General features: G+C 54.1%; 2 protein-coding genes across 9 annotated transcripts in view; both read left to right on the top strand.

The window, feature by feature from the left end:
• Nucleotides 1-84: 84 nt before the first annotated feature.
• Nucleotides 85-2,734, top strand: SLC52A2 (solute carrier family 52 member 2). Of its 5 annotated transcripts, none has more exons than XM_027973422.2 (6): nucleotides 85-143; nucleotides 451-560; nucleotides 775-967; nucleotides 1,071-1,944; nucleotides 2,039-2,162; nucleotides 2,242-2,734. In XM_027973422.2, exons 3-6 carry the CDS (start codon nucleotides 838-840, stop codon nucleotides 2,509-2,511), a joined length of 1,398 nt encoding a protein of 465 aa, XP_027829223.1. In that variant the 5' UTR covers nucleotides 85-143; nucleotides 451-560; nucleotides 775-837; the 3' UTR covers nucleotides 2,512-2,734. The 5 variants fall into 5 exon arrangements, with proteins under 5 accessions (XP_027829223.1, XP_042109843.1, XP_027829224.1 ...); XM_042253909.1 differs by having other exon boundaries at nucleotides 85-560; nucleotides 1,071-1,186; nucleotides 1,577-1,944; nucleotides 2,267-2,734; XM_027973423.2 differs by having other exon boundaries at nucleotides 85-560; nucleotides 1,071-1,243; nucleotides 1,577-1,944; nucleotides 2,267-2,734.
• Nucleotides 2,735-10,392: 7,658 nt separating this feature from the next.
• ADCK5 (aarF domain containing kinase 5) overlaps nucleotides 10,393-12,323 on the top strand; it is a 13,647-nt gene continuing 11,716 nt past the window's right edge. For 2 of the 4 annotated variants that reach the window (XM_060393592.1, XM_027973365.3), the window contains exon 1: nucleotides 10,469-10,516. Coding sequence is in view for 2 of the 4 variants with exons in the window: in XM_027973365.3 (XP_027829166.1) it covers nucleotides 10,505-10,516 (12 nt within the window). In the remaining 2 variants the exon portion in view is untranslated. Of the gene's footprint in view, nucleotides 10,517-10,680; nucleotides 10,742-12,323 lie in introns of those variants that run through there. The other 2 variants (XM_060393591.1, XM_060393595.1) reach the window with 2 other exon arrangements.

Below are 12,323 nucleotides of genomic sequence, written 5' to 3'. Positions count from 1 at the left end.
GCGGGTCCTGCGGCGGAAGGGCGTGACCAGGGCGGGGCCTGGACCTCGGGCCAGCCCCTCGCTCGGGCTCTGCACCTAACTTCCGGGGCGGGGCTTCCGGCGCTGGGGCCGGTCGGGAGAGCGCTTTCGCCTAGTCCGGGAGGGTGAGTTGCGGCTCTCGCTACGGCTCAGCTGCGTCTTAGCTCTACTGTAGTGGCCCTGGGCGGAGGCGGCGCCCTCAGAGTGTGGCTGGACGGACCGCCGCCGGACCTGGCAGCGCGCAGGTTCAGGACCGGGAGGCGCGGGACCTGGGCGCACCTGTCGGCACTCCGCGGCTCCCCGACGTAGGGCGGGGCGGTGCCCGCCGCGGTCACACCCCTAGCCCCGACTCGGCTCCGACTCTCCCGTGGCTCGCAGAAGCCGCAGCAGTGTGCGGCGCCCTGTCCCGGAGTTCTTGTTCCGTGTCCATAGGTGCGAGTGTGGTGGCGGCGGTCTCGGCCACTCAGACCCGAAGGTCATCTCCCTCTTTTACTCATTCTGCCCTGGCTCCGGCGCTTCCCGCTACTCTGCCAGCCCGCGGGGTATGTGTATCCTGGTGTCGTGTCCCGGGTTTGCTTGATCCCTCCTACCTCCCACACCCCACCCCTGGCACCCCGCTCAATATCTCTGGCTGCCTGGTCCTCTCCTTAACTCCGGTTTTGTGTTTTTCTGTCGTGATCCTGCATGCGAGTCTGTTCCCTTCAAGCCAGACCAGGTTTTCAGTTCCCAGGGCCGAAGCATCTTCTTTGGACCTAGGTGGGGAAAAGAAGAGCTGGCTGTGACCTTTGCCCTGTCCTGGAGGCTCCAGCCTTGGCCTGAATGGCAGCACCCCCGCTGGGCCGTCTGGTGTTGACCCACCTGCTGGTAGCCCTCTTTGGCATGGGCTCATGGGCTGCAGTCAATGGTATCTGGGTGGAGCTGCCTGTGGTAGTGAAAAACCTACCTGAGGGTGAGTGGGGGCCGGGCTGGGTTGGGGGGTGCCGACGCTGAAGCTGCTCTCCTTCCCTGGGTGTCCTGCCCCTGACACAGCTGCCTCCTTTCTTTCCTTGCAGGTTGGAGTCTCCCCTCCTACCTCTGTGTGCTTGTGGCTCTGGGGAACCTGGGTCTCCTGGTGGTGACCGTGTGGAGGCGGCTGGCCCCGGGCAAGGGCGAGCGGGTCCCCATCCAGGTGGTGCAGGCGCTGAGCGTGGTGGGCACTGCCCTGCTGGCCCCCCTGTGGCGGCAGGTGACCACAGTGGCGGGGCAGGAGCACTCCGTGGCCTTCCTGGCCCTGGCCTTCGTGCTGGCGCTGGCCTGCTGTGCCTCTAACGTCACTTTCCTGCCCTTTCTGAGCCGCCTGCCACCTCCCTTCTTGCGGTCTTTCTTTCTGGGCCAAGGCCTCAGCGCTCTGCTGCCCTGTGTCCTGGCTCTAGTGCAGGGTGTGGGCCGCCTCGAGTGCCCACCAACCCCCACCAATGGCACCCCTGGGCCCCCCCTCTACTTCCCAGAGCGTTTTCCTGCCAGCACCTTCTTTGGGATCTTGTCCACCCTGTTGGTCATTTCAGCTGCCGCCTTTCAGGGTCTCCTGCTGCTGTTGCCATTGCCGCCGTCTGTACCCACGGGCGGCCCAGGGCCTGGCCTGCGGGTGGGAACCCCAGGAGTGGAGAAGGAGGAAGAGGAAGAGGCCTCGCCCCTGCAGGAACCCCCCAGCCCTGCGGCAGATGCCACCCCCAGCCCGGAACCTGTGGTCCCCAGGCTACTCTCCACCCATGGTGCCTTCCTGCTGGGCCTCCTGGCTGTCACCAATGCTCTGACCAACGGCGTGCTGCCCGCTGTACAGAGCTACTCCTGCTTGCCTTACGGGCGCCTCGCCTACCACTTGGCTGTGGTGCTGGGCAGTGCTGCCAACCCACTCGCCTGCTTTCTAGCCATGGGTGTTCTGTGCAGGTACACAGGGAGCCCAGGCCCCTCGGGGTGGGATTTAGGGGTGAGGCCCTGGGCCAGGCACAGCCAGCTCTGAATTTTGACTCACCCTTGGCAGGTCCCTGGCAGGGCTGGGCAGTCTTTCTCTGCTGGGCATGCTCTTTGGGGCCTACCTGATGGCACTGGCAGTCCTGAGCCCCTGCCCACCCCTGGTGGGCACCTCCGCAGGGGTGGTCCTTGTGGTGAGTAGTCTGGGGACAGGGCAACAAAAAGGGTGGCCATCAGGAGGGATTTGCCTTAAAGCAGGGCATCTCCACTCAGCCTGCTACTGTGTTTACCCTCCCAGGTGGTGTCGTGGATTCTGTGTCTGGGTGTGTTTTCGTATGTGAAGGTGGCTGCCAGCTCGCTCCTGCATGGTGGGGGCCAGCCGGCGTTGCTGGCCGCTGGCGTGGCCATCCAGGTGGGCTCCCTGCTTGGTGCTGTGGCCATGTTCCCTCCCACCAGCATCTACCAAGTATTCCGCAGCGGGAAGGACTGCGTGGACCCCTGTGGCCCCTAAGCCTCATGTTGGGGGATACTCTGCTCCCCTGACCTGTATTCAGGGTGCGGCTGCCACAGAGACTGCCTGCCCACTGCCTGGGGAGGCCCGCCTCACGTGCGGCCTGCTCACAGACAGTTGCACACTCCACAGGCGAACCTGGCACTGCAGGCAGGTGGGGGACACAGCAGGCTCAGAGCCAGGGCCCAGCTGGGGACTCGGACATGGCCCGGGATATGTGTGGGATTTGTACAATAAAGCATTTTTATTCTATGAGTTGGAGTTGATCCCGGGAACAACTTCTGTTGTGCAGATAGACCTCCTCTGATCTGGAGCCGTAGTCTGACCTATTCAGGAGGGGCTGCCGCTCCCTGGGGCAGTGTCTGGAGATCCCGGGTTTGTGGAACGCTGTCCTCTGAACACAGAGAAGTGCCCAGAGGGACAGAGAAGGCCTGCTCCCGGGGCCTGGGGTCTGGGCTAAGGACCCACACAGATCACAGCAGCCAGAGGTGGTGTGCTGGGCCAGGCCAGCCAGGCACAAGGGCCCAGTCACGTGGGCTGCCTGCTGGTTGCTGGGTCTGTGGCCCAGGTGTGGCAGCGTTTCCCTGCTACTTTATGGAGGATCCTGGGGGGGCATTTACACCAGGGGCTTGTTGCCCGGTCCCTGCTTGGAAAGGGCTCTGTGAGCGGGAATCAGAAGACTGGGGTGTGAGGGTCTAGCCAGTCTCGGGATCCCTCTGCCCAAGGATGTGACCCCCTCCCTCAAGCCACCCGTCCCGTTTTTAGCTTCTGTGATCAAAGCTGCCAAGCCCCAAGCTGTTACTCAGGTGGACGTGACCGCGGCTGCCTTCTCTCTGAGCTGCTGGCAGATGGCTTTGCACAACCCACACACGACGGTGGTCCAGACCTCTGCTTGTTGGTGTCTGTAGGGAGCCAGGCTGTCCTGGACTTGCAGGCTCCCCCACTCAGGGCTGCCGCAGCCTACAGAGAGCCCCAAGCCGGGAGAGGCTGGGAGGCGGGGCTGGGCCTGGGCTTCCGCTGTCTCCTCTGTGCCTCCTGGGCAGGTGGGGAGCAGAGAGAGGCCTGTGGAGGACAGGCTCCCAGCGGGGCACTGAGCTGTGGTCCAGTGGGACTGGCCTGGTATGGAGACACTGTTCTCACAGACCAGGCACCTCCTTTCACAGGGGGCCCTGAGGCCCAGGGTGTGGACTCGGGGCAGTGGTGCCTGCCTTGCCATCCAGCCCCCTCCGGATGCCCTTTCTTAACTTCAGAGGCCAGCTGTCCTTGACTCGGGGAGCACGTGGGCTTCTCAAGGCCTTCCGCCCCGGCCTTGGCCGGACCAGCTGAGCAGGAGGAACTTCCTGGTGGGAGGGAAGGATTTCCAGGCCTCGACCCTCCAACAAGCATTCAGCTGGGCCACGCTCCCACGGGGCTCAGACAGCCCAGCCCTGAAGACGGGCCCTAGTGGTGCTAACCACCGGCACACCTGACCTGACGGGACTGGGGAGGGGGCAGCAGCAGCTTGACTTGCCTCTTGCATTTGGGAAGCAAGGTGACAGGCAGCTGTGAGTTAGGGACATTGCCTTTGGTTGCAGCGAGCAGAGGCTGAGGGCATGAAGTGGGTGGTGTATCTCTCCCCACACCCCCTGACACTGCCCTTGTCCCTCCCTTGCCCACCCTGGGATGGCTCCCAGTTCCTTCCTGCCCCTCTCCCCTCGCGTTGGGAGTCCAGGGAGCCTCTACCTGCCTGTGTGTCTGCCAGGTGTGCCAGGCTGCATGGAACGTGCCTGATCTCCCGAGGAAGCGGGCGGGGTGGGGGTGGGGGGGGGCAGGGGAACTGGAGGGGGTTTGAGGAAGCTACCGCCCTTTGAAGTCTCCAGGACATTCCGGCCAGCGTCTCTGAAGCAAACAAATTGGGGCCCAGATGACAAGGGGAGGAAAGGCTGCAGGGCCAAATCCTGGAGAGTCACTCGCTTGGCACACCCTTCCTGCTCTCAGCCGCCTAGGGATGAGGCCCAGAAGCGGGGCAGCCCACCATGCCAGCCCCTCAGAGCAGAGTGTCCCCCAGGACTGCACGCAGACACCATGCCTCTAGCTGGATGGCATGTGGCCAGCCACTCAGCCTCCCAGCCCTGCCCAAAGGGTGTCTCAGACTTTGAAGGAGACCCCAGACAGTCTGACCACTGCACTTTCCAGGGGTCTCAGAGGCAACTGTAGTTCTAGTGGGTTATTAATCACAGACTCCTCTGGCCCACACCCTGTGGCTGGGTGGGTGACCCAGCTGATCCAGCCGTGGTGTCCACACCAATTGAAATGGGGGAGGAGAGGTGGCCCTGTGGAGCAAATGAGGACCCAGTAGATTGGTACTGGGCATGTCAGTTGTTCCAAGAGTTGTAAAAACTACCCAGACTACTTGGTGCACACCAGATGGTGAAGACACCTCAGAGGGAACAGAGCAAGGGGTGGAGAAAGCCAGACCCTGACATCATCCTGCAGTTGCCTGGATCCAGCTGTACCTGAAGCTAAACCCCTTGGACTTACAAGTTATGTCAGCCCACAATTTTGTGCTTATTTTAGTTGAGTTGGCTTCTGTCTGTCACAGCTGCGAGAGATGTGAGGTCCCCTCTCTGAAGCATCTGGGACCATCCAGAAGTTCGCACACCCAGCACTGGCTGACCTTTCCGTGCCTGGGGGAGGATCAGTCACGCCCTGCAGACTCTCTCGTACTCCCCATATCAAGAGCCCTAGGCTTTCCTAGGCTCCTCCACCAGCTCTTGAGCAGGATGCTTCGCTGACCACTTCCACACTGGAAAGGAGAGTTTCCTGGAGGTCGGACCCTCTCAGAACACCTCAAGCCAGGCCAGGCGGGGAAGAAGGAGGCAGGACCTTCTTCAGCTGGACTATCCAGACAAAGCCCTGGAGGAGGTTTCTGTTTTCATGTTTCCTCTCCTTTTGCAAGTGTGGCAGGAGAACGGAGGGAGCTTGTTAGAAAGCAGATTGCAAGACAGCCCCTACCTGACCCCTCACAGGCGTCCTGCTACCCATGTCCCTCCCCACCAAGCGCCCACCTCACCCCACACAGACTTAGGTCAGAGGGATGTGAAGAGATGCAAAGGCCAGGGCGCTCAGGCGTCCAGAGGAGAAGCAGGCAGATCCCCAGACGAAGGTGTTTGCTCTCTGTCTCTATTCAACGTTGCACTGCAGGTCCTGGCAATGGTGGTTACACAGGAAAAAGAAAGAAAAGGCATCCAGATGGGAAAAGAAGTAAAACTATCCTCAGATGACATGGTTCTATGTATACAAAATCATAAGGAGTCCACAAAGAACTTGTTAGGACCCAAAACAAATTCAACCAAAATTTGCAGAATACAACATCAATATACAGAAATCAGTTGTATCTTAATACATGTTCAGCCGATGACCTGAAAGTGAAATTAAGGAACATTTTTTTACAGTAGCATCAAAAAAATAGGTACCTCGAAATGAATTTAACAAAGGAAATGCTAAACTTGTACATGGAAAACTACAAAATGTTGACAGCAATGAAAAATGTGAGTAAATATTCATAGATCAGAAGACTTCTGTTGTTAACTTGGCAATACTGATCTACAGATTCAAGTAATTCCTATCAAAATCCCATCTGGCTTTTTTTGAAAAAACAAAAAACAAAACAAAAAAACAACCCTAATCCTAATATTCATAACAAAACAAAATGCAGGAGACACAGAATAGCCAAAACAATCCTTTTTGTGTGTGTACCATGCCACATGGCTTGCAGGGTCTTAGTTCCCTGACCAGAGATTGAACCTGGATCTTTGGCAATAAAAGTGCTGAGTTTTCACCACTGGACCGCCAGGGAATTCCCCAAAACAATCTTTAAAAGAATATAGTTGGCTACAAAACTACAGTAATCAAGATAGACATATAGGTCAGTGAAACAGAGAGTCCAGAAATAAACCTGCACACTTAGGATCAATTAATCTACAAGAAAAAGAAACAAGAATATTCAAAGGAGGTGGGGGGAGGGGCTTCCTAGGTTGCAATAGTGGTAAAGAATCTGCCAGCCAATGCAGGAGAATATACAAAGGGGAAAAGACAAACCTCTTCAGTACATGGTGTTGGGAAGACTGGACACTACAAATATTAAAACTCAAACTGGAGTACTTTCCCATTCCAGATACAAAATAAACCAAAAATGGATTAAAGACTTAATGTAAGATCTGAAACCATTAATCTCTTAGAAGAAAACATTGTCATCGGCCTTGGCAATTTTTTTAAATATGTCTCCTCAAGCAAGAGAAACAAAAGTAAAAATAAACAAATGAGACTACATCAACCTAAAAAGTGTTTGTACAGTAAATGAAACTATCAACAAAATGAAAAAGCAGCCTACTGAATGGACAAAGATATTAGCAATGGTTACATCCAACAAGAGATTAATATCCAAAACATTCAAAGAACTCATGATGCAACCTCAGTAAAACAAACAAAGCAGTTTAAAAATGGGCAGAAGACCAAAGTAGACAAAAGAAGACATACATATGGAGAGCAGGCACATGAAAAGATGCTCAGCATCATCAGTCATGAGAAAAATCAAAGCCACAATGAGATCTAACCTCACACTCATCAGAATGGTCATTATCAACAAGACAACAAATAAGTGTTGGAGAGGGTGTGTAGAAAAGTGAACCCTTGTATGCTGTTGGTGTTGATGTAAACTGGTGCAGCCACTGTGGACAACAGGATGGAGTTTCCTCAAAAAGTTAAAAATAGAGTTACTATATGATCTATCAATTTCACTTCTGAGTATTTATCTGAAGAAACACTCATTAGAAAACATACATGAGTCCCTATGTTAATTGCAGCATTATTTACGATAGCCAAGATATAGAAACAATCTAATTGCCGATTGACAGATAAGTGGATAAAGAAGATGTGCCACGTATATTATATATATATATACACACACACAATGGAGTATTAGCCACAGAACCCTGTCCTTCAGCTTCCCTGGTAGCAGAGTGGTAAAGAACCCACCTACTGATGGAGGAGACACGAGACGCAGGTTTGATTCCTGGGTCGGGAAGATCCTCTGGAGTAGGAAATGCCAACCCACTCCAGTATTCTTTTTTTTTTTCCACTCCAGTATTTTTGCATGGAAAATCCCATGGACAGAGGAGCTTGGCCGGCTACAATCCATGGGGGTCACAGGAGTTGGGCACAGCTGAGCAGTTGAGCACGATTAGCCATAGAACAGAATGGAATCTTGCCATTTTGACAACATGGATGGACTTAGAGGGTATTTTGCTGAGTGGAGTAAGACAGTGAAAGACAAATACTGTATGATTTCACTTATAAGTGGAATAAAAAGCATAACAAGTGAACAAACATATGAAAACAGACTCATAGATGCAGAGAACAGGTAGTTGCCAGAGGGCAGAGGTATGTAGGATGTGAGTCAACAGGTATGAAATGTCTAGTGGGGAATATAGTCAATAATATAATGTGCAGTGACAGATGGTAACTAGACTTACCCTGGGGATCATTTTATAATGTACAGAAATATTGAATCACTACATTGTTCACCTGGAACTACTGGTGTTGTAGGTCAGTTATACATCAAGAATAAACTCATAGAAAAAGAGATCTGATTTGTGGTTACCAGAAGCAAGGGGTGGGGGGAGGCAGAATTGAATTAAGATGGGTAAAAGGTACAAATTTCCAGTTATAAGACAAGTACTAGGGGGACTTCCCTGGCAGTCCAGTGGTCAGGGCACCATGCTTGACTGCAGCGGGTATGGGTTCGATCCTGAATTAAGATCTTGCATGCCCAGCGGCAGGCTTCCCAGGTGGCACTACTGGTTAAGAACCCTCCTGCCAATGCAGGAGATCTAAGAGACATGGGTTTGATCCCTGAGTCAGGAGGATCCCCTGGAGAAGGTCATGGCAACCCACTCCAGCATTCTTGCCTGGAGAATCCCATCAACAGAGGAGCTTGGTGGGCTATAGTCCATAGGGTCGCAAAGAGTTAGACACAAGTGAAGTGACTTAACATGCATGCATGCCAAGTGGCACAGCCAAAAACAGGTAAGTATTAATACTAGGGATGTAATGTACAGCATGATTAATTAACTGCTGAATGTTACATATGAAAGTTTGTCAGAGTAAATCCTAAGAGACCACAACATAAGGAAAAAATTTGTTTATCTTTTATTTTGTGTTTATACAAGATGTTCAGTGAATGTATTGTAGTGACCATTTCATGATGGATGTGAGTCTAATCATGCTGCACACCTTAAACTTACACAGTGCAGCATCAGTTACATCTCAATAAAACTAGAAGGAAAAAAAGCATTTTATTTCAAAAGCATTTATATATGTATGTATGTATATATATATATGGGCTTCCCTGGTGGCTCAGATAGTAAAGAATATGCCTGCAATGTAGGAGACTGGGTCTCGATCCCTTGGTCGGGATTTACAAGATAATGTAAAAATATGTAGTCATATATTTCATAAATATATATAGATGCAATAACATTTTAAAAGCGCTAAAAAAAAAAAAAAGAATAAAGTTGCGGGAATCCAGGAATCTCTCACACTTCCCAATTACAAAACTTACTACAAAGTTATGCTAGCAGAGCCTTCCCTGATGGTCCAGTAGTTAACACTGTGCTTCCAAGCAAGGGGCGCAGCAGGTTCAGTCCCTGGGTGGGGAACTCCGATCCCACATGCCACAGGGCAATGGAAACCCTCCAGCTGCAATGAAGACCCAAGTCAGCCAAAAAATGGAATCAATCGATACATAACACTTGCTTCTCACCAACTCACCTCCCTGATTCTGACACTGAGACTTTTACTGAGTCTTACTCTTCGCAGCAGCATAGATATGTATGCCCAAGTTCAGTTAGAGTCTATCTTCCTTTTTACCAAGACAGAATTGGAGAAATTTGCTGTGTGCAAGTGGCCTTGTAAATGGCCACACCAAGAAGGTGGTTCATTAACAGGCGTGAGTCACTTCTAGGGAACGTGGGTCGACCTTCTGGAGCGAATGCTTACAGAACATTCCCAGGGTTTCGCACTCCATGCCTTATAGGCAGTCAGGAAGGCCTCTTCCTAGCAGGCTCACAAACAGAAATTCGCTCGTAAAATATACATTATGTTTCTCACCTGGGATAACAAATAATGGAGGCCTTTGAAAGTCCAATCTGAGAGTTTTATAATAACTTCTAGGCATCACGGACTCGATGGACGTGAGTCTGAGTGAAGTCCGGGAGATGGTGACGAACAGGAAGGCCTGGCGTGCTGCGATTCATAGGGTCGCAAAGAGTCGGACACGACTGAGCGACTGAACTGAACTGAACTGACAGCAAACTTAAGGTGGCCTGCGTGGTATCTTAGCATCCTTAACTTGAGAGCCAGGACCTCATATTGCAGCAAGAAAAGCGAGGCTTGAGCAATTAGTCTCCCTAAACCATCGCTTGGAGGTCCCCACCCTGGGTTCAACTCCAGCTGTCCACGCTGACTCCCTAGTGGGGTCTCTTCTCCCTCCCAGCTTCCGCCCTTGCTGTGAACTCCTGGGGGAACAGGTGACCTGACCTCCCCAAGCCTCAGCTTCCACTGGGGGTCGGAAAAGACCCCAGCACCAGGGTCTGGGGACGACAGAGGAGATGGTTGATGGCATCACCGACTCGATGGACGTGAGTTTGAGCGAGCTCTTGGAGTTGGAGATAGACAGGGAAGCCTGGCGTGCTGCAGTCCATGTGGTCGCAAAGACGCACACGACTGAGCGACTGAACTGAGCTGAGCGGTGCCTGACCGCGTGCGTTGACGGAGCGCAGGTACTGGCCCTAAAGCTAGTGGGCCGGGAGCCGCCAGGGGGCGCTGCTCCACTGCGGCCGCGGGACTACTCGGGGGCGTGGCCTGTAGTCCCCGCCCGCCCGTAGGGCGGCATGAGCGTGCGCACTGCGCCCCTCCCGCAGGGCCTGCTGGGCCGGCGGCGGGTGTGGCGAGCGTGGAGAGCGGGAGCTGAGCTGCGGACCGAAAATGTGGAGACCTGTGAGACCCCGCGCGCTCGCGCCCCTGCCGCGGCTCGGGCCGCCCGGCCGGGACCCGCAGGGCCCAAGACTCGCTCCCCAGGGATCCTCCCGGCTGGCCGGAGCCCGTCACAGCCCTCAGGCAGCCTGTCCTCGGGTCCCTGCTTCAGCCCCCAGGCTCTGTGGGGGAGACGTCGGGCCTTCCCTGCCGCAAGCCGCAGCTCCGCTTCTCCGAGGCTGCTTCTTGGTGCGGGAGTCTTGTCTCAGAGGCGACTCTCCAAGCCTCCTTCCCCGCGAGGGACGACCCTCTCGTCCTTTACGGACGACCCTCCCCAGGGAGACGCCCTTTCCCGAGGCGACTGCCTGGCGCCCATCGCCTCCGCCTGCCCCGTATCTGCCTCAGACCCCTCGCCGCTGCAGGCTCTGACCGAATCACAGAGCGGACCCGCCGCCTTTTCTTCACCTGCTCCCTTGGGCACCCTTTTCTCCTTGTCACCAGCCCAGCCCGGGTCATCCCGGGCTGACTGCTGCCCCCCGACTCTGGGGAGACAGGACTTGCGGGGGCGGCAGGTGGGCTGACAGCTGCTGCGGCCCGGCTCTGTCTCGGGGTCACCCCTCCTCTCAGGCCTTCCTAGGTTTCTGCCTGGCCCTGAGCTGCCCTCCTAACTCAGCTTCTTTTGGTCCTGAACATGGCACCTGCCTTTCCAGTCTCTCCCACCCCCCCACCCCGCGTGGGACCTCCCGTTTTATTGCATCTCCACACCTTTCAAACAGGGTGTCATAGTTGTTGACCCAGGTCTTAGCCACTCCCCAAAAACCTAGCCCTTTTCTTGTGGTTGGTTTAGAGGTGAGGAGACTGAGTGGGGCTTATTATCATTTTCAACATGGAATTTTCTGTAGACCTGGTAGTTTTCTAATAAGCCTAGCCTGTGGATTTAGGTGTCAATACAAATGAATGTCCATTAGCTTCTGTGGCTTGTAGAGTGGCTCCATTACACAGGGGTGTTTTGTGGGTGAGATGATGAAGCAGTGTTAGTCTGAGAATCAGGTAGAGACAGTGAGTTGGTCTTTTATAGTTTATAAAGCTGCTTCACTCATTCAGGTCACTGAGTCCTCTACGCAGCCCTCGGGAGTGGCAGGCTGGCTTTGGCCCTTGAGCAGGAGATGCTCATGACCAGTAAGTAGAGCACGGCCCAGTAGGGGCTTCTGAGTCCAGACTGGCGCTGAGAGGGTCAGAGACCCTAGAAAGGCAAAGGACACGGTGTTCAAGGTCATCTCCATTCCCTTTCCTGGGCCCAGACGCCCAATTTCTCTTCCTGACCTTAAGAACAGTTCGGGCTCAGTGCTTGGCTTACTCTCCAGCTATGTGCGCAGGGCTGTTGACCTGCCCTTACACCGCCCATATTCTTGTCACCTCTTTGTAGTTTCAGGTCTCGTGAGATTCAGCAGTTGCTTCTTTCTCTTGGGGCCTGGCTTATCTGCAGTGACTTCAAATCTGCTGTGTCTCATCTACAGGGTGTTAGAAAATCCAACAGCTCAGCTTGTGCCTAAAACATGAGTGCAGGTGCTCGTGGCTTTGTGTTGATGTACACACTGAGTTTGTGAGCTCTGTAGTGTCTGTCTGAGTGACACTGCTGTATAGATTGTTAGCTGAGTTCCAGATGAGCATGGTGCACCTGGGCTGAGAAAAGACCCCTCTCATCTTGTCCCAAAGTGGGAGGCTTCGGGAGTGAGAGGACCACCCCAGGAAGGCTGCGTGTGTGTTCATGCTGCTGAGGAGGCGCCCTCTCTGCACCTGTTTGCTGCCGCTCTGGGTGTGGTACGGGTTA

This window comes from Ovis aries, chromosome 9 (genome assembly GCF_016772045.2).
Source record: "Ovis aries strain OAR_USU_Benz2616 breed Rambouillet chromosome 9, ARS-UI_Ramb_v3.0, whole genome shotgun sequence".
Classification (NCBI taxonomy): Eukaryota; Metazoa; Chordata; class Mammalia; order Artiodactyla; family Bovidae; genus Ovis; species Ovis aries.
This window is presented reverse-complemented; position numbering and strand designations above follow the sequence as displayed.

Bases quoted from the DNA above. Each gene is read 5' to 3' on its own strand.
- SLC52A2 (XM_027973422.2), top strand. From the start codon at position 838: ATGGCAGCACCCCCGCTGGGCCGTCTGGTGTTGACCCACCTGCTGGTA. The intron at 968-1,070 runs GTGAGTGGGGGC...CTTTCCTTGCAG, and splicing joins AGTGAAAAACCTACCTGAGG to GTTGGAGTCTCCCCTCCTAC. The intron at 2,163-2,241 runs GTGAGTAGTCTG...ATCTCCACTCAG, and splicing joins CCGCAGGGGTGGTCCTTGTG to CCTGCTACTGTGTTTACCCT.